This window comes from Mesocricetus auratus, unplaced genomic scaffold (assembly GCF_017639785.1).
Source record: "Mesocricetus auratus isolate SY011 unplaced genomic scaffold, BCM_Maur_2.0 Super-Scaffold_100025, whole genome shotgun sequence".
Taxonomy (NCBI): domain Eukaryota; kingdom Metazoa; phylum Chordata; class Mammalia; order Rodentia; family Cricetidae; genus Mesocricetus; species Mesocricetus auratus.
This window is the reverse complement of record NW_024429206.1, coordinates 4,033,023-4,059,439: the sequence shown is the minus strand read 5'-3', so window position 1 is coordinate 4,059,439 and position 26,417 is coordinate 4,033,023. Positions and strand designations below refer to the sequence as shown.

The 26,417-nt window shown below is 50.4% G+C and overlaps 1 protein-coding gene across 4 annotated transcripts in view; it reads left to right on the top strand.

Moving 5' to 3' along the window:
- Positions 1–903: 903 nt before the first annotated feature.
- Sez6l (seizure related 6 homolog like) overlaps positions 904–26,417 on the top strand; it is a 161,809-nt gene continuing 136,295 nt past the window's right edge. For 3 of the 4 annotated variants that reach the window (XM_005078916.4, XM_005078915.4, XM_013119783.3), the window contains exon 1: positions 907–1,373. In XM_005078916.4, the coding sequence (XP_005078973.1) occupies positions 1,277–1,373 (97 nt within the window). In that variant the 5' untranslated portion in view covers positions 907–1,276. Of the gene's footprint in view, positions 1,374–26,417 lie in introns of all 4 variants that reach the window. The other variant, XM_040731683.1, reaches the window with a different exon arrangement.

Genomic DNA, 26,417 nt, shown 5'->3' with positions numbered 1-26,417 from the left:
CCCCCAATTGCTACAACCTTCTCTCCATCTGCTCCCTGCCTGTGCAGTGTGGCAAGGTGGGATGGGGGAGGGGAGGGGAGGGCTTTTAACTTGGGGTGAGGGGCCTGGAAAGCCAGCTGGGTCTGTGAAACAGCAGAACAAGGAGGTCGGTCTCCCTTGGTGAGAGGCATCTCCCACCTGGCCCCTGGCCAATTCCTGGCTACAAGTGGCTGCTTGTCTCCTCTATTTGTGGAAGAAAAGCACATTGCGAGAGAATCTGAACCGGACAGCCTGAGGATGGACCTGAACCCAAAGCTCTCATTGTGGGCCCTGGGGAGGCCGGGCTCAGGCCCTAGAAGCCTGGAGGATCTTCTGGACCCTGTTGGGAGTGAGAACAATGTAGCAGATGGAGCTGGGCTCCTAACATGGGTGGTGGGTCTACACCTAATAGTCTGTGGCTGGGCGTCCCCAAGGTGGAGAGGTGCTTAGTATCAGACAGGCTTCCGTGGTCCTGTGTATTGGTTCAGCGAGGTCCCTGTATGCAGCGGATGTGACCTCCTAGGATACTGGGACTCTCTGTGAAAGCACCAGGACATTGGGCCGTTGGGGCCCTTAGGGGCCAAAAAGAGGGCTCTGCAGTAGAGAGAGAGGCCAGGTTGCTGGCCGACTGACTGGGTTTGCAAGGACACATCGGGCACTCTTCCTTCTTGTCTGGCTGCCCCAGCATCCGCGGAGAGAGAGGAGACCCTAGGCCCACCCGGGACACGCGGCGATATCACCAACTTCTCAGGGCCCGAGGGCCAGGCTGCCTCGGGAGCGGCCCTCGGCCGCCTCCTCGCGCTCACTCCCCCTTGCTCGCTTGCTAGCTCTCTCTCCTGCTCCCTCTCTCGCTCGCTCGAGCCCCAGCCCCCGCCCTCCGCTCGCTCGCCACCCGCGGCTCCTCCTCACTCGCCCGTCGCCCGCGCCCGGTGCAGCTCTACCGGAGCCACCGCAGGCTGCGCGTCCGCCAGGAGCCGCTGCCTCGACCCTAGTGCTCGGATCGTTCTACCCGGATTCCTCTGCTCGGACCGCTGCACCGATCCCTCTGCCTCGCTCCGGAACCCGGCTGCTCGGAGCCTTCTGCTCGGATCCCTCTGCTTGGACCGCGCTGCCAGAATCCTGCCGAGATCCTTCTGCTTGGATCCCACTGCCGGGATCCTTCTGTCTGAATCCCACTGTCCGGATCCTTCTCTCTAGACCCCGCTTCTCTATCCTTCTGCCTGGACCTCGCCACGCGGATCCCGGCTCCGCAGCCACGATGCCCGTGGCACGGCCACCCGCCACGGGACCAGGCAGGATCTCTCTGCTTCTGGTCGCCCTGCTTCTGGGGAGCCCCGCGGCAGCTCGGGCGGAAGGTAAGTACCCCAGGGCCCTGGCCCAGAAGGGGCAAAGTTGTCGCGGCTGACCTAGGCGGTAGGGGGTCACAGCTGGTCCGAGGACACACGCGCCACCCGCCGGGCCGTCCGGATTTGGGGCTAATCACCTCGTCCCTGCCAGAGTGCGGAGGTGGGGACACATCTGAAGGACTACCGCCTTGGGCTTCAGGTCCTTCATCGGTCTATCAGGCTGGGGACAGACTCCCCTTTGTAGTCCAGAGGAGATCCTTGGAGTGGGGCTCTCGCCAAACCTTTAGATTCTGGAAGCTCTCTGTAACTGCACCCGGGGCTGGCTGCCAGGTTATTTTGTTGCTCTCTGTGGAAAAGAATAGGTATGGGAAAGGAACTGCTGACTACTTGTCACAGAACCAAATTCCCTCCCATCCCACCATCCCACGCTCGTTCCGGCTACCAAGAGGGGCTGTCCCCTGGATGGGTCCCAGCCAGGTGTCAAGAAATTGGACTTGGGTGTGGCTTTCTTGTATGGTGGGGAGCTCAGGACTGCCAGAACTTGCTGAGAAAAGAGATGGATGTCAGGATATCAGTGGCTGGGCCCTTTCTCTCCCAGATACAGCCTCGCCCCCCTCATCGATATTTGGAATGAAGAGGGGGAGTGCTAGCGCAACCCACGTGCTTGCTGATTAGGAAGGGGGTCTGAGTTTGTGGAGGTTATCAGTCCCTGAGCCTACCTGGAGCCTCACCTTTGCTCCACCCCGCTGGGGCCCCAGGAAGTGAGACGCTGAGGAGTGAGTAATCTGATTCATCCATCGCTGACCCCCAGGGCTGTGGGGATGGGCTGAAAACACTGAGAGAGCCTAGTGTGTCGGGCTAATGGGTTGGACCACTTAACCTCTCCCTCTCTTGGCAAGGTGTGACTCTTGTTTGCTCCCGTGACAACTTAAAAAGCATAGCTGGTATGTCTACCTGACCCGACCACAGCATGGGATGCTCACTCTGTCCATCTGGAGTGGGTGTCACTCTGCGCATTTGGAGGGCCGTTTCATTTGGGTCTTCTTGATCTGGAGTTCAGGGAACAGACATGAGTTGAGACGTCTCAGCAGGGAATTCTGGATCTCTGTGTTCAGCACCAAAGTCTCCGGACAGCTCTCAGCTCCAGGCCCTACCTAGTGGGTCCTGTTGTCTTTCTTCCTTGTGGCCTGGAGTGCCCTCCTCAGAAAACATCAGGCATTTTATCCCATCTCTTTTCTTTAGCTGTTGGGCCCAGAAGTGAGAGCAGGGACATGCTTTGCCCTTCTTTATTTAACAAAACATATTCTTAAGAACCCTTCTCTCTGGTTTTGTGAGGCTGTGGTATTTCCAATTTACACCAGGTCTGGGCAGTTTCCCTGCAAAAGACGGGAAAGAGATTCGGTTGAAATCAATGGTTTCTACCCAGCATGCCCTTTCTTAATTAACTGCCTCTTTCCAACAATAGCGTGGTGGCCTTGAGTGGGATCCAGATTGCCCTGCCCCTGTTCTGTACACACACACACACACACACACACACACACACACACACACACACGACACACACTCCACAAGCAGAACAATTCAAAGATGTCCAGGGGCTTGCCATCTTTTTCTAAAGTCTTTCTATGTCTCAGTTCTGCTTCCTCTAAAGCACCACCTTGGGCATGGGGTGTGTGGTCCTAATGGCATGTACAGAAATGTCACCCAAGATTGGGAGTCCACATGCTGATTCCTCAGTGTGTGTCAGTATATAGAAGGAAGAGCAGGGTGTGTGTGAGCTTGTGTTTTGAATTTCTGAGACATTTTGTGTGTTTCCAATCGCTCCACACCATGGCTACTGAGCATGCATTTTTAATTAACTTCAGGTCACCACCAAATCAAAGTCCACTGATACACTTCTTCCAAGGGCTCATTACTAACCATGGGGTTCTGGCTGAGTCATAAGAAGGGAGCCAGGGTGGCCCACAGGCACTGCCAGTTCCAAATGATCCATTTGGAAACAATTGATCTCCCACAATAAATTCTATTTTTAACCTGCAGCTCAAAGCCACTCAAACCAGATAGGAGAGGTGCCGGAGGAGCCCACATTGCAGACTGGAGTTTCTGCTTGCCCGTGAGGGGTGGGGACTTGTTGCAGTGTTCCCATGCAGGGCTCCCAATCTGTGGGATGCCTTGCTGGGAGGCAGGAATAAATATAAAGTGTAGCTTGTTTTTGAAGAGGACCCTTGTCGTCCAAGATACCCATGTGGGGAGTAATTGCACATTCACGTTAAGAGTGAGTCTGCTTTTCTTTTTCCCTTGGTTTAACAAAGTGAATTCAATATTGCTCATCAAGACTCTAACTTGCTGCCCCCCCAGACTCTGACATGTGTCGCTGCTACATTCCCCTTAACTGTGTTTTGCTATGAATTGCTGCCCCTTTTTTCCAAGGAGTTTTGGCTGCCCACACAAGGGACTACCTGATCCAAACTTGAAGGATTCTTCTTTTATTCACACAGCTCTGCTGGGCGCTGGGAAACAAATACCAGCCTCCTTTTTTTTCTGCTCCGAGGGGAAAGGATGTTTCCTGGACAGAGCTGTTTGGTTCATGACTTTTGGTCAAGAGTCCATTCTTGCAAGGAATTCAAAGGAGCGCAGTGTACAGTATACGGGCTCTGCGGCTTGGGGGTTGACTGCTGCTGTGGGTCTGTACTGTGTACCTCCACTAGGGGCTCTCAAAGCCACAGCTGGTGACTGGGAGCAGGAAAGAGGCAGATTTGGTTAGGAAGAAAGAAGCCAGTGTGTGTGTGTGTGTGTGTGTGTGTGTGTGTGTGTGTGTGTGTGTGTGTGTGATGTTGACACTTAGGATGGCTTCTTAGCCTAGTGGTGGCCTGGCCTTCGGCTCCGCTCCCTTCTTCTGAGTGTATTTGGTCCCAGTTTCTCAGGGAGAAATCACTGTCAGCGTTTGGCACACAGTGAACAGGAGAAAGCAGAGATGAGAAACCGGCAGAAGGATGCTGTTCCCAGAAAGGTACCATTAGAACTCAGACCCCAGCTGGCCCTTTTCTGCCAGTGTCCCAAATCCATTATAGAGGCAAGGCTGTTTCTGGAGAGTGGCTGGGCTGAATTTGGGAAGCAGGTTAACGGGGTCCAGGAAAAGTGGCTTTAAAATTGGAGCTGCCCCTGCCCAAAGGTCACTCCACTGCTTAGGTGTGCTTGACCTTCAAGGCTATCGTCTTGTCTGGGACTCCATTCTGCCACCTGTGGAGCATAAACGTAAGCAGGAGTGATGGGACTAATCCGGAAGGGTGGTTGTAGGATTCTGTGACTGTGTGAAAGGAGCTAGCACATGTGAGGCATGCAGGCAAGGCTGAGCAGTCTTCCTGCGCAAACTTCCTTTATGAACAGGCGCCAAGAAGGCAGTCTCTTGAAGTTCGGGGAAGGTGATTTAGGCCAAAGTGGGGGAGGAGGGCCAACAGGCAGCCCTTGTTGCCTGTCCCCTGCCTTTTTATAAAGCAAGAGAGAACTCAGTAGCACGTGATGTAGACAGCTTTCCTTCCCAGATCCTCATACTGCTTGGCTTTGAAACCCACCACCAGGAATCAGAGTTCACAGCCAACAGCAATGAAACATGACGTAGGGGAACGAAGACGCAAGAGAGCCATCTAGGAAAAGGCTCAGTTCCATGCTCCTAGCAAACCACTGTAACAAAAATGCCTTAGATCACAGGATGAGAAATGTAGTAGTTCATTAATCACAGTCATGGTGTCCAGAAGTCCAAGTTCACAGAATCCGCAGAGTTGGTGTCTGGTAAGGAATGTCCACTTGCTGGCTGAATTCTTACTCTCACGTGGTTACAAAAGACAGTGAGATCTGGTGACCTTACCTTCCAAGGGCCATCAGCACATCTTGGGGCTCATCCCATTAGGTCTCATCTCAACTCGATTACTTTCCAAAACCTGTACCTCTGAGTGTCATCTCATTAGGAATGGGGGGTTAGACGTATGGATAGGGAGGGACATGGAGAATGCTTGTGGCTCAGTGCTCATGTCCTGAGCACTACCTCTTGTCCAGTATCTGCACCCCAGCACAAGAGATCCACGGGTTTGGGTTGTCAGCTCAGTGCTTTGGTGGAGGGATAGGTCACTGTAGACTGTGACAGGTGGCCATATGCAGACAGTTCTCGCTGGTCCTGATGGGTGAAGCCTTGCTGAGCAGGGAGCACTGGGGCTGACCCTGGAGGGATGCAGCAAGCGCCAAGAATAGAATTCTACATCAGGCATGGAACCCCTGAAGCAAGCAGCAGCCAGCAGGAGGAGAATGGAGACAGATGTACTTGCTGGTCCTCAACTCAAAACTATAAACCTGCTGTTCTTCCTGCACCCCCAGACCTCAGGAGCTGTCTAGATGAAACACAACAAAAGACAATGAGTCATGGTGTTCACCGTCCTTCACTCCAGATGGAGAGGGGTCTCTTCATAAAGGAGCAGGGTTCAGTTGCCAAGGACATACTAGTCCCCTTGCAGTGTTCCACTGGTATGTACGTGAAAGCAGCTCTTAGGTGTCTGTGACAGTAACACAGAGTAAATATGTTGGCTTTGGGGTGGGGACTTAGAACAGGGGGGGTGGTGTACCTCTGCAGACTTGTGTGGACAATGTTAACTATAGCAGAGTAGTCCGTGAAGATCATGTAGGGAGTCCTCACCATAAAACCTACCACACAGAAATGCTTGTCATTCCTGCTGTGCAGATAAGGGAAACTGAGTCACGGAGAGAAGAGGATCACAGATGAGTTGCCTGTATGCTACTCTCTTTTTTTATATTTTATTTTCCAGTTTAAATTTAGATAAGAAACGAGGTTGCTTCACAAGTCAGTTCCAGGTCCCTCTCCCATTCCCTCCCCTCCTCCCATGCCCTCCCCCCAACCCCCCCCCCCCCCCGTTATCCCCTCATTCCCCCAGGGAGGGTGAGGCCCTCCATGGGGGTGTCCATAGTCTGTCATTTCATATAGGGCAGGGCCTAGACCCTTCCCCAAGAGTTCAGGGTGAGAGTGCACCTCACATTGTTCTATGGGAGTCCAAAGTCCGTGTGTATACTTGGGATGGGTACTGATCTGCTGCCCAAGGCTCAATAGATTCCCTAGGCCTCCTCACTGACACCCAGATTCAGGGGGTCTTGATCAGTCCCATGCTGGATTCCCAGGCTGATGCCTGGGATTCAAGAGTTAACCTTTGTCTGGTCAGCTGTTTCTGGGGGTTAAACCAGCCTAGTCTTAATCCCTTTGATCATCAGTCCTCCCTCTCTGTTACTGGCTTTCTTGAGTTCAGCTCAGTACTTAACCAATGGAGTCTGCCTCTTCTTCGATCAGCCACTAAATGAAGTTTCTGTTTCCCAGACTCTCTGGCCATAGGATTGTAGGCTGGCACTCCCCAGATCTATGTCTAAAATCCATATATGAGAGAGTACATGCCATGTTTCTCTTTTTGTGACTGGGTTACCTCACTCAGGATGGTTTCTTCTAGTGCCATCCTTTTGCCTGCGAATCTCAGCTAATCTCTTAACATGGAGGGTAGGTGTCACTTTTAGGAATCACGTTTGGGGAGGCAGGAAATGAGAATGATGTCAATGAATTCTGCTGTAGTGCTCATTTTACTATGTATGTATGTAAGTGTACCTTGCAGATGAGACTGAGGGTTTCGTGTATCCCAGGCTGGCCCTGGAACTCCTCCTGCTTCCACCTTCCAAGTGCTTGATGAAAGTTATGTGCTACCACATAGGGCTCACACATATGCCCTGTGACACCATGCTGTACACTTTGAAATGGATACAACAAAGCCTATTGTTCTTTTACAAAAACCAGTCTCCCGGCTGGTTGTGGTGGCACACACCTATCATCCCAGCTCTCTGATGTGTGTGTGTCTGTGTGTGTTTCTGTGTGTGTGTGTTTCTGTGTGTGTGTGTGTGTGTGTGTGTGTGTGTGTGTGTGTGTAGCTGTGGAGAACAGAGGTTGCTATTGGATGTCTTCCTCAGTGGCTCTCAATCTTACTTTTTTTGAGACAGGTTTTCTCTGTGTAGCCTTGTCTGTCCTGAAACTTACTAGGTAGACCAGGCTAGCCTCAGACTCAGAGATCCATCTGCCTCTGCCTCCTGAGTGCTGGGATTAAAGGTGTGCGCCACCACTGCCCGGCTTCAACCTTACCTTTCGAGACCGAATCTGGAATTCACTGATCGAACTAGACTGGCTGGCCAGTGAACCCGAGCGGTCCTCCTGCCTCCACCTCCCCAGTGGTGGAGTGACAGGTGCACATACTTTATCTTTCTGTGGGTACTGGGGCCTGAACCCAAGTCTTCATGCTCATCCAGCAAGTTTGTACCCACTAAGTCACTTCCACAGTCCCCAAATCCTGTCTTCAAAGTACACCTCGTGGCACCAAGTCCTACGATGCCTCCCTGTCCCAAAACCCTGGCACACAGGGGACAGTCGGCATTAGCAAGGTGGGTGTTGGAGGCGCTCTGATGAGTAGCATAGTGCCTGGTTCTCAGGCTGAGGATGAGGAGGACAAATGGAGTCAAGGTGTTGGGAGTGGTGCCGAGTCACTGCGGTAATAACTGGTAAACGTGTGGTAGGAATGCGATGGGAACATGCCGTGGTCATGGTTCTAGGTTCTAGACCTCCCAGCAAACCTCTTTCTGTAGATAAGGAAACTGGGACTTAGAGTGGCTGAAGCCTCACCTCCTGCTGTCATCCAGAGATGGCCCGGGAAGCCTTTGACCCAGACAGAGCCCGTGGGCATGGGCTGTCCACACTGTGTCGTGCCCTGTTGTGGGATAACAATGAGGGGGAACAAACCTTCACCAAGATGCAGCCACGAACTGAGTGGGGCCAGCTCTGAGCTCACTGACCCCCAACGGTCACTGGGGTGGAGATCACCCGGTCAGCTAGAATTTTCCTAAGTCAACAGCTTCAGCTTCGGAAGAAGGAGCTCAGAGGAATCATAAAGCAAGGCCAGCCAATAGCTCCAGCACCCTTGGATCACACTGAATCTGAGGTTTCTCATCATTGAAGAGAAATTAGAATTCAGGACCAGTTCAGTCACTTCCTAGCTGCAGGCCAAAATCTTGCCACCTGCCGATGGGTTACAGTGATCGTTACCATGAGGCTGGCCTCACAGGACTGGGAAAAGCCAGGACAGTCAGGAACTTGGAGCTCACCAGGAAGTCGAGCCTTAGGGAGGTGGCGCTACTCTAGAAGCTGAAGACCCCAAAAGTTCCCACTCCCTGGCCTTCTCGTGAGACCAATGTGATTCTACTATGCCTTCTCCACACCTGATCCTGTCCAGTTCTGTCAGGTGATATCACTAGTTGGGTTTTACAGAAGGGGAACTGAGTCTTGAAAACACTCAGGCCCTTGTTGAGGGTCTGTGATAGCTAGTTTGGTGTCAGCTTGACACAAGTTAGAGTTATTTGGAAAGAGGAAACATCAGCTGAGAAAACGCCCCCACCAGATTGACGTGTGGCCAAGCTTACGGTGCATTTTCTTGAATGGTGATTGATCCTGAGATGATGGCCCTGGGTTCTATAAGAAAGCAGGCTGAGCAAGCCACAGGGAGCAAGCAAGAGAGCAGCGCCTTCCACGGCCTCTGCATCAGCTCCTGCCTCCAGGTTCCTGCCCTGCTTGAGCTCCTGTCCTGACTTCCTTCAGTGATGAACTATGATGTGGAAGTGTAAGCTGAATTAACCCATTTCTTCCTAAGAAGCTTTTGGTCATGATTTTCATCACAGCAACAGAAACCCTGAGACGGGAAGGGTCTCGTGGGCAATGCTTGACAGAGGCAGAATTCAAACCCAGGATCTTTGGCTCCCAAAGCCCAGCCTTGTCTTAGCTAGTGAGGCAGCCTGGAGAGCATGGCCCTCTGCCAGGACCCCACACTGGCATGCATCTTCTCACCAATAGCAGATGTCAGGTGTCCTGCGTCAGCTTGCAATGCAAGAAAGTTGTCACCTCAGCTTTGCTCAGACCCGTGAGACAGCTCCTATGTGAAGCAGTGTTCTGTTCTTACTCAGACTGTCCCCACAGCCCAGGACAACCTGCTGCTGCCTCAACTGGGGCCACAACATAAAATTCCAGGGGGCTGGTTTCAGAGTGCAGCCTGGAGCTGTTCACTGTAGCTCCCGGAGCCTAGTTTGACCCCACACATAAGAAGAACGCCGTTCTCTGACCTTGAAGATTCTTTTATCAAGATGCAGTTTCTCTGTGTAGATCAGGTTGTCCTGGAACTTGCTCTGTAACCCAGGCTAGCCTCAAAGCCAGAAGCTACCTGTTGTTTCTCTCCTCCCATGACAACCACGAGGCTCATCCCTCAATTACTGCTAATTCCTCATCATTCGTTCACATGCCTCCCTTTCCTAGACGATGTGCTCTTCCAGAAGCTCTACCGAATGTTAAGCACCCAAACACCCCTCAGCCTGGGCCTGCCCCAGTGTGAGTGCACAGACCATTTGCCAAAGATGATAAGTTGTTTTCATCTCCTCTCTGGTGACATGGAGTTGAACCTCCCAGATCTGTGTGATCTCAGGCAGCTTCATCTTAAAAGAGGGTGATAACGGGGCCTCCCTCGTAGGAGGCTGCAAGGAAAATCAATGAGGCAACAAATGTGAAATCATTGAAAGTGTCTACAATGGAAGGAGGAACAGAGGCAAATCAAAACATGAGGGAGGAGAGAAGTACACCCTGTCATGAGAGAAGACCTCACTTTGTGAAAATGCTGTACAGTGATAATGGGCGCTCCGGCGGGCACTCCGGAAGCCATCTTTCTTTCAAAAAGGAGTGCTGAATACAGTTGTTCTTGCAGCCAAGCTCATTGCCAAACAGAAACTCTGTGGATGCCCTACAGGTGGCCTTGGGATCTGTCTTCTCTTAGGTCCCAGGCAGCTCCTAAGTCAACACATGCCCCCACTGAATCCTGGGAAAATACAGAGACATTAATAAACACCAGGCTTCAGAGTGAGCAGCCTGGCTGTCACTTGGTAGATGTATGCCACATCCTGAGCTGGTATGGACCTTGCCTATGGTGGCAGTCTCTGCCTTGTCCCACCCCAGTGACAATGTGCCTGGGTGGGTGGGGTTCCACCAGCCTTCCCAAGGTCTTCAGTATCTGCCTCTTGAGACAGCTTGCTAGGGTCCCCACCTGCCTCTGTCTCTTCCCCATACTCTTGTGTTTATTAAAGAAAGATCCAGACACAAGGAAGATGTACCTCAAAGTCCCACTATGGGGGCTGCAGAGCTAGGACCCAAGCCCTCACCCTCATTCTAAAGGAACTCCAGGAAACAAGCGAAGCTAAGTGATGTGTGCCCATAACCCTGGCACTTGGAAGGCAGGAGAGTTACCAGAATGGGCAAACATAGTGACTTCCATGACAGCCTCAAGTACATATCTAGACCCTATGGAGGAAGGAGAGAGGGAAAAATAAAGGAAGGGAGGGAGGGAAGGATGGAGGGAGAGAGAGAAAGTGTAGAATCCTTGCTTGTCCCAAATGTATGTCTTCTGAGCTAAGACAAGGCAGTGAGAGCTCTGTGTCACAGCATCAGAGCCCATGAAGCTAAAGGCGTCAGGAACAGAGCAGCATGAGGAAGCTAGACAGGAAGCCAACATCAAGCCATGCGCCTCCATGCTGAGCTGACACCTGTATCCCTGAGGCACCCTTAGAGTGCCTTGCTCCTGGGACTAGGGCCATCTATGCAGATGGCCCGAGTCAAGTGGGCAGAAACCCAGAGGCTGGCAGGTCCAACCACAGCCAAGGATCCCTGTGGGGCTTCCTTGACCCCTCCATGGATCACAGAGAACTGCTGACAGAGAAACCTGAGGGTCTGGGCTGTGAAGAGCTGGGGATATTGGCACAGGCGTAAGTGATGTGGTCAGTACCAGTCCTGGACAAGAAACTGGACCAGGCTGGTGGATTCAGTCCAGGGTTGGACTAGAGCCTTGGACAAACCATAGAGGGGAAGATTGCTGAGCATGGGCCTCTGGGTGGCAGTTTCCTGATCTAGCCTCACTCACCCCCAGTTTGGAGGCACATGCAACACCACACATTGTAAATGGGTGTGTATAGAACCTTCAAAAGGAAGAGCCAGGACAAGAGCTGGCCTGGACAAGGCGGTATCATGGCCAAGGGCATGGGTCCAAGTCCCCAGAAGAGGTGTCTCAGACCTGGCTGTGTGGCTTTGTACAAGTCACTAAGCCTTGGCATGGTGGGGCTGGAAGTGAGGGCAACAGCAAGCATGGTTTCCTGATGCTCTGGGCTAGCCTTAACTCTCAGGTCCGAGTTCCCAGACAGGAAATCCTATCTTCAAATAAGGTTCTGTAGTGGGATGTTTGTATCCTACCAAAGTGTCTAATGTTCAAATCCCACCCACCGCTGGGTAGTAGGACTGGAGCTTTGTGGGTAGCAGTTAGCAAGAGGGTGGGGCCCTGAGAATGGGATTAGTGTCCTTAAAACAGAGGCCAGCCCTGAGGAGAGGCTCTGACTGGTAAAGCACTTGCCTTACAAGCATCAAGATGGGAGTTAGACCCCCCAAACCTATGGAAATGTCAGGTGGCCGTGGAAGTCTGCTACTCCAGTGCTCAGAAAACACAGGTAGGCTCCCTGGAGCAAGCTGGCTGGCTAGACTAGCTGTGTCTGTGAGCTCTGGGCTCACGTACAGAACCTGCCTGTCCCGATGAATACCTAAGGAGGAAGACTCCCGACATCAGCCTTGGGCTTTCACATACATACAAACACGGGCACACATACTGCACACACATAAATGTGATTGAAAAGGAAACAGGCCAGAAGACAATCCCAGATCCCACACTGAGAAGGCTAGGTTGTGAGCAGCAGGCTGTCACAAGGCACTGGATTTTCTCACCTCCACAGCTATGAGAAGCAAATTCCTAACATCCACACCTCTCCCAGTTGATGGGATGAAACCCAAATGGAACATGAAATAAAGACTCACTCAGGACAGCTCAAGAATCTTGTTTTGTTGTAATAAGGTTTTGCTGTGTAGCTCAGGCTAGCCTAGAACTCCTGGGCCTTCCTGAAGTGCTTGGGTCATAGGCGACTGTGGTTCAAGTGTGGAGCAGGGGTGCGGCAGGGAACACCCACACTCCCATCTCTCTACTTCTTGTGCACCTGCTGGCACTGGCTCCCTCCTAGTCACCTGACCCTCATTTACCATGTCTGCCAACTTCCCACTTCAGCTTACCCTAGGTTACAACTTCTCTAGCTTCTGCGAGAGAACATACCCCGCCTGCAATGGTAGCCAATTGGCACATGTGACCACTGTCCAGAGGATTTGTTTCCTCTGTCATTCCAACTGCATCCCAAGCACTCTGCTACAGCTGGTGGCTTCCACGCTGGAAGGTGCGGAGTGAGCACCAGTCTCATCTTACCAGAAAACCATCGCATGAGACTGTTCTAGGCAATCTCTGCCCTAACCAGGCTAAGGACAGTCAGATTTTTCTTAGCTCCCAGCTCAAGTTTTAAAGATGAATGTGGCTGGTCCTTGCTGCAGTGCTTTTTGTGTCAGGATATGTGCTGGCTTGCTTATCCCATACATGAAGTGAGGTCACCCAGATCCATAAGCCAAATAGAGCAATGGCAACTAGAGGCAATGCTTGTGGGCTCTGCTGCCTCCTTGACACCTTTATGGTGCTAAGATGTGGCTCCAGCAGGCACATATGCATTCATCAAGCTGGGGGGTGGGTCACACTAACAACCATGGCCAACAAGCCAGGAGGCCCTAGTCATGGCGATTGGCTTGTCTTCCTCTCCTCTGGATGATCCTTGAGGATGAAAGTTGGTTGTTTTCATTTCTTTGAGTGAGTTAAGTGACTGGATGGATGGATGGATGGATGGATGGATGGATGGATGGATGGATGGATGGATGGATGGATTGGTGGCTGGGTGGATGGGTGGATAGGTGGATGGATGGGTGGATGGGTGGGTGCATGGATGGGTGGGTGGATGGATAGGTGATCTGGTGGATGATGGATAGTGAAAGTTGATTCTTACCACTTCTGTGAATGACTAGAGTGACTGCATAAGTGGGTGAATGGATAGATGGTAGAGAAATGAATGGGATGGATAGCATCCAGTCCTCAGTCAAAATGTAAAGTGTTTGGACACAAGACAAAACCATTTGCAGAAAGTGTATATTCTCTATTGTGGGATCCCCACCTGGGTCCCATTGCCACTTCAGAGCCCCCCAAATAATAACACACAGAGACTTTACTAGTTACAATGCTGCTGGCCAATGTCTAGGGCTTCTCATTGGCTAGTTCTGTCTTAAGTGTTAACCCATAACTACATACATACATACATACATACATACATACATACATACATACATCACTGATGATAGGTCTCAGGTATGTTTGTTCTTATTTTTCCTTCTCCTAGAGCATACTTGATATTTGCTATCTTTGTCTATAATTTCATATCAAACCTAAATCTTTTTCTTTAGACTAAAAGGGGAATTGTAGTGAGATATCTCCCCATACCTGTAGTGCTGACCACGCCCATTTGGGCGTAGTCACAGGTGAGGAAGTGATTGAGAACAGGACTAGATCTGGTGTGACAGACCCCAGAGCTCTCTCTCGTCTCTGGTCAGGTCACAGGGAACAGCTGGGAGGATCCTTGGAGCTGGAACCTGTGTCAGTCACCCGCCTCTTGTGTAAGTGTAATCTCTCCAAATAAACTTCATTTAACTTGTACTGAGTCTAGTGAATCTTGATTCCCATGAGACAATTCTCCACATCCTTGACTTGGGATGGGAGTTTGCAGTTTGAGTTCATGGGGCAGAGGATATTAGAAAGCTGAAGGTGAACTCATTTAAAGTCAACCCACTCTAAAAATCAGGCTGAGTATAAAGAGAGACCTAACCCAGGGCCTTCTCTGAGTAGAGAAGGAGGTGGTGGAAATGCACTGGCCTGGAGGAATGCGCTGGCCTAGGTGTGTGTGTGTAGGGGTGCATGATGACCAGATGAGGTTTACAAATGCAAGCCTCCAGACAGACACGGGTTCACTGACTGGGTCCCCAGAGCTCTCCTGATGTGGGGAGTGAATGTGGAGAACTGACTGAGCTCTGACCTGGATGGTTGAGTCTGTGTTGTGTGAGCAGGAGGAAGCCACTCACACTCCTCAGTTCCCATCTATAGAAGGAGACTCTAAATACTTCCCTCCCTCTCTCTGCATGGTCCAGAGAGGATGCACAGAATCACCTCCTTCCCTGCACAGCCCCACGAGGGGCCTTTCATACTGCACTACACGCAGACAGTAGCCTGAAATTAATCAGCGTACAACACGTGCAGCTGTGTGTGGCAGCCCCAGGTGTAGAAGTACACCACACCCCCACATTAGTCTTCAAAAGGAGGGCACAGAGCCCCCCACTCCTCCCCAAACATCTCCTTCCCTGAAGATTTTGAACAACCCCCTACTTTCTGCGCCCCTTTTAAGGCAGGTTTAGCAAGTTGTAAAGCTAATTTGGGGCCAACTGCCTTGGAAATTAATGCAAAATATGTGGAATCAAGCCTCATTTTCTGGGGCTTCAGGAGGGGAAATTAGCCTAATTTATGGCATAAATAAAAATGATGTACTGAGGTTAATTTGCATACTTTGGCTCCAATTTGGGTTGAAGACAAATAATTTTTTTTGTTTGTTTTTACTCTTTCTTTCTTTCTTCTTATAATTTGGTCTTGTTTTTAAGGAGAACCTCGGATCTCTCTTACTGATCCAAATGTCAAAGGCATGAACATGTAAGCAGGTCCCTCCTAGCCTCTGTGCCTAGGCCTCCTTAACTATGAAGTGAAATGGCCCACAGAATGTGGTTGCAAGAAGGACTTAAGAGCCGAAGAACTCAGAGCCTAAGTGTGTGCTCACCCACAGCAGGACCCTTGCGACGGGTGCACAGGACAGACGTGCCACCATTGTCTGCAGGTAGCCTTGCTTCCTTCCTGGGTCCCATGAGTTTCCGAAGCAGGGAGAGGGTCTTACTTCTCTCCATCCTCAGCTCTCACTACCGCACTTCCTGTGTGATGAAAACCCAGCTAAGGCAGAGTGTGGCCTGAACAGATAGGCGTGTATCCCTGAGTCAGTATGCAGGAAGTGGTTGTGTTGGAGAGGCATGTGTATGTGTTACAGAGGTTCTTGTCCCGCTGGGTCCCACTGCTTCAGCCCCAAATGAACACACAGACACTATATTAATTATAAAACTGTTGGCCGATAGCTAGGGCTTCTTATTGACTAGCTCTGTCTTAATTATTAAACCATAACTACTAATCTATGTATTTCTACATGACCTTATCTTACTAGAGAACACCTCGTATGTCTTATCCTCCTGGCCCCCACATAGCAACTTTTTGTGGTCTCTCTTTGCCTACCTTTCCCAGAATTCTCCTCGTCTCCTAGTCCTGCCTATCTTTCTGTCTCTTCTGGCTATTGGCCAAACAGTGTTTTATTCATCAACCAATAAGAGAAACATATATACACAAGAACATCCCCCATCTCATGTGTGTGTGTGTGTGTGTGTGTGTGTGTGTACGTGTGGTGGTTGGAGGTCAGCATTGGATATGCGTATCTTTCTCTACAGCTTTGCACCTTGTTTTTTGAGGCAGGGCTCTCACTGAGCCTCTCACTCAATATTTGACTACATTAGCTGGATAATAAGCCACCCTCCTCTCATCCCCTGGAGCTAAGGTTGCCAGCATGCACAGCTTTACTGAGTTTTGACACAGGCTGTCTGTGTGCTGGGTATCCAAACTCAGCAAGGACTTCACCCACTGGGCCACCTCCCTGGGTAAGTGGTTCTTCCATACAGAGACATGCAAACTCAGTGCATCAGCAGATGTCCCGCCTTTGTAAAGACAGCATGTACAAGGGAAGTAACCAAGCCCTTCCCACCCACCTGCGTGGCTTGCAAGCAGGTTACTTAGCTGGCTGCTACTGGGTGTGAACGAAAGCGTGGCCTTTCCCAGAATCCTGAGATAACAGCAGTGTCTCGGTGTATAATAACCACCCAGGACAGGATTCGCACTTTTATGATTCCCAGTAGATAAAACAGTTTGTGAAGCGCTGAAGAGCAGTGTGACTTTACGACCCTGCGTGTACGCGCTGCTTCCCAATTTAAGGTATTTTATTATCTTCTTTATTCAATCGAGGCTCCCAGCAAAAGGCGCAGGCACAGGTGGGTGCATCCCTCATTCTCTGGCTTTTGGTTTATAAGCAAACATCAGCTCAGCTCAACCGTAGAACCCTGGAGATAAAGTAGGGGCCCTGGGACCTCCCTGAGCCTGGGCACTTGTGTGCATGAGGATACTGTGGCACAGCCGACGAGCAAGGGGCTAAGAGGACAGGGTCTTCTCTCAACCACCCTTCTCCCTGAGTTCCAAATCAAGTAGATCCAGAATGCTGCAAAGGAGAGGCTCGTGAAATATACTAGAACTCCTGCTGTCACGTCATATACAGACTTGGGTTTTCTTAGTAGTACCTGTAGTGATGAAGAAGCAATTTGTAGTGAAGTCAGGATCCATCCATTCTTGAAGACCTACTATCTGCCCCAGCATATTCTACTTGTATTGAGTGCTTAGTAGGTGTGAGGGGCACAGTCATACACAAACCAGGAGTATAGCTATATCTGCATTTTGAACTCAAGTGAAACTCCAGTGTCCCTCACCCCCTGCCACTCCTTGTGGACCAGCCAACTGCAAGATAAGAGGCAAGACCCTCCAGGGAGCCAGCCCTGGGGCTCTCCGTACTCCAAGGCCGAACAAGCTAGCTCGGGCTTGCCCTCCTCCCTAAGAAGCAACTACCTAGTTGATGCTCTTTAATGAGCAAATAAATGTGTCATTCCCAGAGAGCCTTCAATGCCCATGGAAGAAATCGCCTGGGCAGAAGAGGAACCTGCTCTGTATGCACCTGACTTTGGAGCTCACGGTAATGCGCTGTCAGTTTATTCTGTGCTATGCCAGGGAAAGCACAACCTGGAACTCTGCTGAGGGGTCCGGAGATGCAGCCAAGCATGTCCCGTAAAGTATTAACTTGGACAATTGGTTAATGAGATTTGTTCCCAAACAAATTAATTACTCCAGGTCCTGGGGAGGTTTACGGTAAATAGCAATAAGAAGAGTCAGTCCTGATGCATGGTGGAGGGCTCCACCGTCGCACTCACTGTTCACAAACAAAGCTGCAGAGCCAGTGCTGTGGGAAATAAAGCCTTTTCTTCAGATTAGGAAGCCGAGATAGGCTCCATGATGAGACAGTCCCTCGGTCCTCAGCTCTGTGACACAGAGAGCAGGGGAGGTGTCTTACGGGATGACCTCAGGCGACGCATATACATCTCTGATTCTTACAAGCTTTCTCCTTTGCTGGCCTCTTTTATGTGATGGGAATAAGATGCACACCCTTCTAGAGTCCCGTCTAACGTGCCTCCCCACTCCCGCTGCCTGTCGAGTTTCCATTGCACCCAGGAGGTATCTCTGCTATGGTAAGCTAAGACAGGTGCTCCGTTCACAGTATTTAGTACCTCTTTGCCAGGGGGCCTTGGGAAAGGCAGGAGCTGGCGTTCTGACTCGCTCATGCCTTATGACAAACCATTCGTATGATCCCTTCCTGGGCACTGCTCTGGCCACTGGAGCAAGAGAGAGCAATGCCCATCCTCTGGAAACTTTTACTCTCAGATCCACCCACTGTTGATTCACCCATTCATTCATTCATTCATTCATTCATAGTTGTCAATATTTCATGAACTGGGTTGAATCCTCCCAGCATGCAGATCACCAAACAGTTGCATAATGGGGTGAATGGTGACACCAGTGTGTTCCTGGAGGGTCAGAGAAGAGGGCAGGCATGTGTGGACATGATAACAGACAACACAGAAATGACAGGGTCAGCTGTGTGACCTAGGAACTGTTGCTATCCTTCCCTGGGCCTTCACATCCCCATTACTGGAGGCTGTGTTAGATCAGTAGAAAAAACCACAAAGGATATTTGTCAAGACCCAAAAGCCCAGGTGACCTCATGCCCTCTCACACTGGCTTCTGGGTATTTATGATGTGTTGGTCAACCTTGCCTGTGGGTGTGTGCCTGTGTGTGCATGTGTGTGTATATGTATACATGCATTTTGTATGTGATCATGTGTGTGTGCCTGTGTATGCATGTGTGCATATGTCTGTATGTATGTGCATGTGTGTTCATGTGTACACTTGTATCTGTGTGTATGTGTGTAAGTGCATGTATGTATGTGTACATGTGTGTTTATGTGTGTGCCTGTATACATGTGTGTCTGTGTGTATGTATGTGTGTTCATGTGTGGCTGTGTGTGTTCATGATGTGTGTATGTGTGTAGAGGTCAGAGACTGGCATTGGCATCTTCTGTTATTGCTCTCTGTCATATTGCTGAGGCAGAGTTGAGCTTCTTACTGAACCTGGAGCTCACCGGTTCAGTCGGGTAGTTAGCTCCAGGGTCCCCCTGTCTCTGTCTCCTCAGTTCTGGGATTTCAGACATGTGTCTCCATGCCCAGCTTTTTACATGGGTGTTGAGGGCCCAAACTCAGACCCTCGTGATTGTTGGTGGCAAACTCTTCCCTGACTGAGGTTTCTCTCCAGTCACACTTGTCTGGACTGCTGGTCATTAGCACGTACCCTCTGCAAGTCTTTCCTCACAGTCATTATATTCATATTTTCTCTCTCAGGGAAGCTGCACACTTGCCCTTTGAGCCAGCTCCTGTGTCCCCATGCACAGCCACCAAGTCCTGCAGAGATCGAGTGATTGGCTGCAGCTCACACGGCCAGGTGTGAGCCCTGTCTCTGCTTCATCCCAGGGGCATGGGTGGGGTGGACTGTCCTCCTCTCAGCCCGCCTCACTGCCTCCTCAGTGGCAGCCATACTCTCATGGCTCATCTTCCTGGTAAATCCTGTTAACTCTTTTAACGAGCCAGGGAAGAGTGGCCCGTGAAGTGTGTGATGAATCACGCCCTGGCCTCCCACGTGCCAGGCACAGGTCTGCGGTGCTCTTGGGACAGCATGGTGGACATGAGCTATTGCTGCCTTCAGCCTGCTTCTCTGATCCTCCTTCGCTTGCAGGGGAACAGCTGCCGCTGGGGTAGGTGGACATTCCAGGCTTACTTTTCTGTTCCTCATGGGGAGCTGGCCAGAGTTTAAAAGCATTTGAAAGAGTGGTATAAAGCCAGTGTGGTTGGGTCCCCAAAAAGCGGATAGAGTTCAGAGATGACATAAAGGGAAAGTTGTTCTAGGATGGGAGATGCCTCGGGGGCTAATGTGCTTTCCGCACCAGGACAGGGACTACCCCAGAACCCACATAAATACCAGGGCTCAAAAGGCAGTGATGGGCCTCTGGAGCAAACTGGCAAGGTAGGCAAGTGTATTGGGAGCTGTGGGTTTAGCTGTGAGACCCTGCCTCGGCGACTATGGTAGATAGCAATCGAGGAAGACCTCAACATCAACCCAGGCTTACATACCACATACACACACATGTGTACACACACACACACACACACAGATGCAAACACACACAAACTCACGCACTAGTGCATGCACTCACACCACATACACACATGCACACACACATACAAATACAGACATACAGACATACAAACACACGTGTGCACACACACTCATGCGTTCATGCACGCACTCACACACACATGCACACACGCACGCACACATGCAACACATGCTCAACAGGAAACTCAGACATCCCTGGGGCCACATGGAGGGTGCAGACTGAGTAGATATAGGGAGTTCTCAGAGGCTAGATGTGTGAGGGAGGGTCGTGATTTGAACGTGAAGTGTCCCCTAGGGTGGTGTACGTGTTTCAAGGCTTTCCCCCCAGCTGCTGGGACCATCTGGGAGATTGTGGGACCTGTAGGGAGTGGAACAGCAACAGGGGAAGCAGATGTAGCGGAGCCAGGCCTTGTGGCATCACCGCCCAGTCCCTCATCCTGACTGCTCTCTGCATCCTGATTGAGCAGCCACCTCAGGCTCCTGCCCCCATGCCGTCTCTGTCATCGTGGACTATACCCTAAACAGTAAGCCAGAATAAGCCAGTCTCCCCCTTAAGTTGCTTCAAGTCTTTTGTCAAGAAAAGCCGTGAACGTACTGACTGAGCAACTGTGCAGAGGTCTCCCTCCACACTGGACTCCACACTGGGTCCTGGAAGCTCATGATGTTCAGCCAGACAGAATCTTTGAAGCGGAAGAGACAGGATCCCACAGGACCATGGGGGGGGACAGGAGATGAGGAGAGGGTCTTTATGGCTTTGTTTGCAAGCAGGATGGTGCCTGTTTGAGTGGGAAAACGCTGTTTATGAAGCTGACTCATTAAAGAGATGGGCAGAGTCCCTCAGGGACTCCTTGAAGAGGGGGCATGACAGTTGCCATTGCCCCCTGCTCCCCACAAGGCAGCCCACTGGCTGCTTCTTGCCCCAGGTAAGCTTAGAGACACTGGAATGTTGCCCCTAACACTCTCTCTGGATTCATTCTTTCTCCAGCACAGGGAGGGAGGGGCACATGGATGGCCAGAGAAGGCTAGAAGCCCAGGGCTCCCACCTGGCTGATACTTCCAGACCATGGTTGCCCACCCATCGCCTCCTATCAGGCCCTTCAAAACCTTTCTTTGTTCCTCCTTTAACATTAGGAACACCGAAAACACAGCAGAGAAGGGACTAAAAGACTATCAATTGGGGCCTACGATGATTAATTCCCAGTCCCTCCTCCTGAATCCTGATGAGACCAGACACCCCCCCCCAAAAAAATCTAGTGTATGCTACCATTTACTGTCTGCCCAACATTACTGGGTAAATTAAATGACATTTACAGTACAGCTTAACTATAAAAATGTGCTTGGGGCAGAAATTAGACATAGCAAGCTTGTTCTGGCAAAAGACATTTTTATAAATGCACGAACAACCTGAACCAATTTGGAGGGCCTGTCACTTTGATTTACAGCAGTGACGCCAAGCTGATCCCTATAGAGAATACATGGATGAGAGAAAGCTCAGAATGCCGGTCATCCGCAGGGATCTGTCCTGGACCCCTGGACTTGGTAGCATCATGAGATGAGGAACAACCTGTGATTGACAGCTGGAGCTCTTTGCCCCTGTAGAGGCATGACACACATCTCCTAGGGTATAAAAATGTCCCCTCTTCCAGGGAGCCTTCCCAGTATGTAGGTTGATTTAGCGTTGTCCAATGCTTTGAGTTGATTGCTGCTACACAATCCCAGAGCTTAATAGCTCTAAATAACAGGAGTCTTGAATGTCCAGGATCTGACTGGCCTCAGCAGGGAAGCTGTTCTGTTACACTGGATACTGAGCAGGGACCAAGCATCTAGAGACTTCCGTGGGCTGGAAGGTCTTTAGGGGTCACCATTGAAAACACCTGGGCCTGCAGGTGGGGCTCCCCTCTTATGTGCTAAACCCTGGCTTGGGCTGCTGCCAGTGTGGTCCTATTCCAAGGGGGAATTGTCTAGAAGAATAAAAGCTAAAAGTTTCCTCAGGGGCAGTATTGGTATGTGCACACTGTACTCCTGAAACCAAGTCAAGTCCCTTAGGCCAAGACTCTGAGTCTTCAAGGGGTGTGGCAGAGACCCTGTGGCCAACTTTTCCCTTCCTGGCGTGTCCCTGTGGGCTGTGGACTGGAAGGTGCTGTGCTGTGCTCACCCCCCCCACCCCCTACTCCCCCACTCCCCCATCTCCCACCCATCACCCCCCCCATGTTGGATTATAGGTTTATCTGTGTCTGTTTATACAGAGAGCCCTTGCCTTGTTTGTTTTTGAGATGCAGTGGATTTGACAGAAATGCCACATTCCCAGGTGCTCATTTCAAGCACAGTCCCTCTTAACCTGAGAGGGCATTGTGAAACATTGCAGAATCAGAGGGACGGCATTGGTACTCATTTACAAAGTCAGCAGCTATAATCTTGGTAGGCCGTCATAACGAGGATTAATGCCAGCTGTAAGTATTAATAACAGGATAACTCCAATTGCTTTGGCACTGGCAGGCAGGATACTGCTTGCACTTAAGCTGCGTTTGGCATTTAGGATAGGCCTCTGTTCCCATTTATTTACCTTGTTAGTTACCTTGTTAGTCGACCCAGAAACCTCGTAAGCCCCCAAGGGGACTTTTGTAAGGACCCACAGTTTACAGATAAGGAAACTGAGGCAGGGTTAAAATCCATTGACTTGCTTGGAGATCATTATAAAGTGCCTGCTACATGTCCCTCACAGAGGAAATTAAATGTCCTTCCTGCAGCAATGCAGCGAGGCGTGTGCTGCCGTGTCACAGGCAAGGAAACAGCACAGAGCCGTGAAGTCATGTGTGGGGTGGGGGGGTCTCACAGCTGGGTTCACTACTGTGCCTTTCTAACTCAGCAATTCACGGATCTTTCCAGAATGTTACACCTACTTTCTCCCAGAGCATTGGCGGGGGAGGGGGAAGTGAGACAGGGTCACACCATGTAGTCCAGAGTAGTCTTGAACTCAGCATGTAGCCTAGGTTAGCCTCAAATTCAGGACCTTCCCCTCCCCCCACCACCTCAGGCTCCAAACACTGGCGTGACTCACAAACCCAGCTCCCAAATCACCACTTTTCTTAAAGTGCTTTGAGGTGAGATCATAGACAACATCTGTATCAAGAGAGCATGCAAGCGACTGAGGAGCTGGCTCAAGGTGTGGCTTGCTAAGAAGCAACCATGAAGCCATGACCCAGTGAGACTAAAGGCAGCCAGCCTCCCATCGGTGGAGCCCCTTCCCTTCCCCAGGCCTCTTGCTTCCTAGCCTGTAAGCGATCGCATTGGATCACGCTATCTCTAGGATGCTCCCACACTTGAGCTTGAGGCAGCATGGGAGTGTTAATGCTTTTCCTGAAGGAGGAAGTGTAAGGAGTAAGAGGACAGCCACAGGCTCCCTTCATGACCCATCCCATCCATGTGTCCTTCCAGTGATGCATCTGTCCACTTGTCTGCCCATCACTCTCTCCCTACCCATTCATTGTCCATTCCACTTTAGTTGTCACCTTATATCACCCATCTTCCTCCCATCCAGCCACGCATCCCCAATCTGCTCATCTATACACCCATCACCCGGCCATCAACCCCTGTCCGTCCATTCATCAATCCATCCATTAGTTAGTCCCTCTATATCCTTATTGTCTTTCCTTCCATCCATTTGCCTCTTCTTGTATCCACCATGTATCCAACCATCTGCCCATCCATTCATCAAACCATTTATTCATTAACCCCTGCAAGTCTCTAATATTACGCTTATTGATTTGTGTGGGTGCATGTAGAGGTCAGAGTTCAACTCTCTCCTTCTTCCATAAGGACCCCAGGGATCAGACTCAGATGGTCAGGCCTGGCAGCACTATCCCTTTACCCAGAGAGCCATCCTGCCTCCCTTAAAGTTGATCTATCTTTCTATTCATTCACTGGCTCATCAACATACTCGCAGGCTCACTCAACCTTCCATACATCGGTCCATTCATCGTCACCTCGCCATTCACCCATATGTTAGTGGATACATGTTTTATCTACTCCTCCCCTTTTGCATGCCAGCCCATCTCGTGCAAGATCATAAAAGACCGTGCTGGTCCTAAACAAGCTCATGCTGAAGTCTCCTACTTGCCTCAGAACACACAAACTTAAATCCTCTTTACTGTGGCATTATAAAAGAGAAGGCGACGATGATTTTGAAATTATTTCATTAGTAGGTATGTTCTCATTCTACATTTTTCTGTAATTTCTTCAAAGTCAGCATGCATCCTCGAGAACCCTTATAAAATGAGACTGTAACCCATCAACCCTTTCCAAACATAATGAAACTTTTATGAACACTAAATTAAAAAAATACCAAGGTTGACATAATCGAGTGTTCTAGAAACATTTCGTTTAAGCCTTTATTAATTTTGCTTTGCAGTTTTTATTTTTACATTTTTTTTTCTAAGTCAGTATATGGTTGGCAGCTCTCAGGTGTTTTCATGGGTTCTTAAAAAGCTTGTAGGCCTCAGGGCCTAATGGGTAAAAATGGGACAGTTTCCCAAGCTGTGCAGCCTGTAATTCCCAGGTGCTCACTGAGCAGAGGGAGAAGGTGAGACAGAACAGCAGCCTGGGCACCCGAGCCAGTGGGGTGCAAGCAGCCAGAGAGCTTTAACCTCCTCACCACTGCCCCCCAGACACTCCTGTCCCTAACAGGAACAATAAACCCAAGCTTTCTCCTGAAATCCCAGCCCCTCCTCCTACAGGGGGTATGTTGATGATGGCTTGTTGAAACGTGAAATTGCAGATTTATTTCCCATGATCACATTAAGAACAGAGGATTTTACCTCCCGTATAAAAAAGAGGTTTGAAGAAATTCTGAAAGGTTGAAGATGATGAAGGCAAATTGATCTTGTGGCAGCAAGGGATCGTGAACAGTGACACAGGCGTGTGTGTGCATGCCTGCGTGTGTGTGTGTGTGTGTGTGTGTGTGTGTGTGTGAGAGAGAGAGAGAGAGAGAGAGAGAGAGAGAGAGAGAGAGAGAGAGAGAGATCATGGAAAGATGGGAGAATGTCCCAGGGCTGAGCAGCCACTCTGTCAACACAAAAACCCACGTGTCACGAACTCGGCCCTGAGGAGTGTGCCTGAGCTGGCAGGTACCCTGGGCTGCCACTTTTACTTAAAGACAGAGGGTGAGATGGGGACATTCCTGTGGTCCCAGCACTTGGTAGATGGGGGGGGTGAGGAATCCAAGGTTATCCTGAATGTGTTTGAGGCCAGCCTCGGCTACATAGAAACTCTGTATCAAAAAACAAAGAACAGAGCCCGAGCAGGTGGTTTATCTGGTTAAGTGTTTGCCTTGAAAGCACAAAGACATGAGTTTGATCCCTGGAACCCATAGGAAAAATCCCAGTTCTGGGAAAGTGGAGAGAGAAGGATCCCTGGGACTCACTGGCCAGTCAGTCCAGCATACATGGGAAATTCCAGGCCAGTGAGAGACCATGGTGTGCAGCACCTGGGGAAGTGATGCTCAGGGCTCCCCTCTCATCTCCACATACTCAGAGAGGGGCAGTAACCCACACAAGTCATGGAGCAGGTGTGCCTCCTGAACTGTGTCTGGCCTGGTGAGTTCTTTATTGTGTCCACGACATTGTCCAGAATAGCTGATATGTGTGGCCTCACAAGGGACTCTTTCTTGCCATTTGCTTTTTGTGTAATATATCTTCTCTGGCATTTGGGGATGTGTGGAAAACTGTAGTTGTCCCACCCAACCCATGGCCCCACCCCCAAGCCCTGTGCAGACCTGTCCTGTCTGTCCCTGCAGCTGTTTGAATCAAATTTTCCCTATATCCTAATTACAACAATAGCAGTGCTGAGTTTAGCTGGTGTTTTAGAAGGACGCTGGCTCCTAGGGTAAAGAAATTGACAAGGGCAGAACCTCTGGCTCCCAAACCCAGAGGCTGGTAAGGGGAGGTTGATGCGTAAGCAGAAAATTTTGACGGAAAGCACTGTGTCCTGTGACCACAAGTTAAGCCACAGAAGCCCAGGGACACACAGGGCAAGGAAGGCTTCCTGGAGAAGGTAATTCCTAAGATAAACCCCAAAGACTGTCCAGGGGTTATAGAACCTGGGTCAATGGGAGCTGGAGATCTCAACTCAGTGGAGAAGCTTAAGACAAAGGGCACTGGAACTGAGAAATACCTTGGAACAGCAGGACTGACTCACAGTCCTGCCACACAGACAGACAAACCAAGGTCCCCAGAGGCCTTTGTCTTCTAGGATCCTGGTTTATTCTGTTGTCTTTTGGGGTCTCCACAAAAGCTAATGGTATTGTCTTGGGTCACTGGTCTTCAGGCATCTGTGAGAATGACTGTATCTTGACATGGGGGTTATGGAGGCTGATGCTGCCCCTTCCCTGAATTCAGTAAGTAGGAGGCCCGTGCACTGGAGGACCAGCCATCTATGACCTGTGTAGCCATACCTTCTGCCAAGCTGATCTCCTGCTCTCTGGGGATCTGTGCTGACTTGGCCACTGGGCTAGTGTGC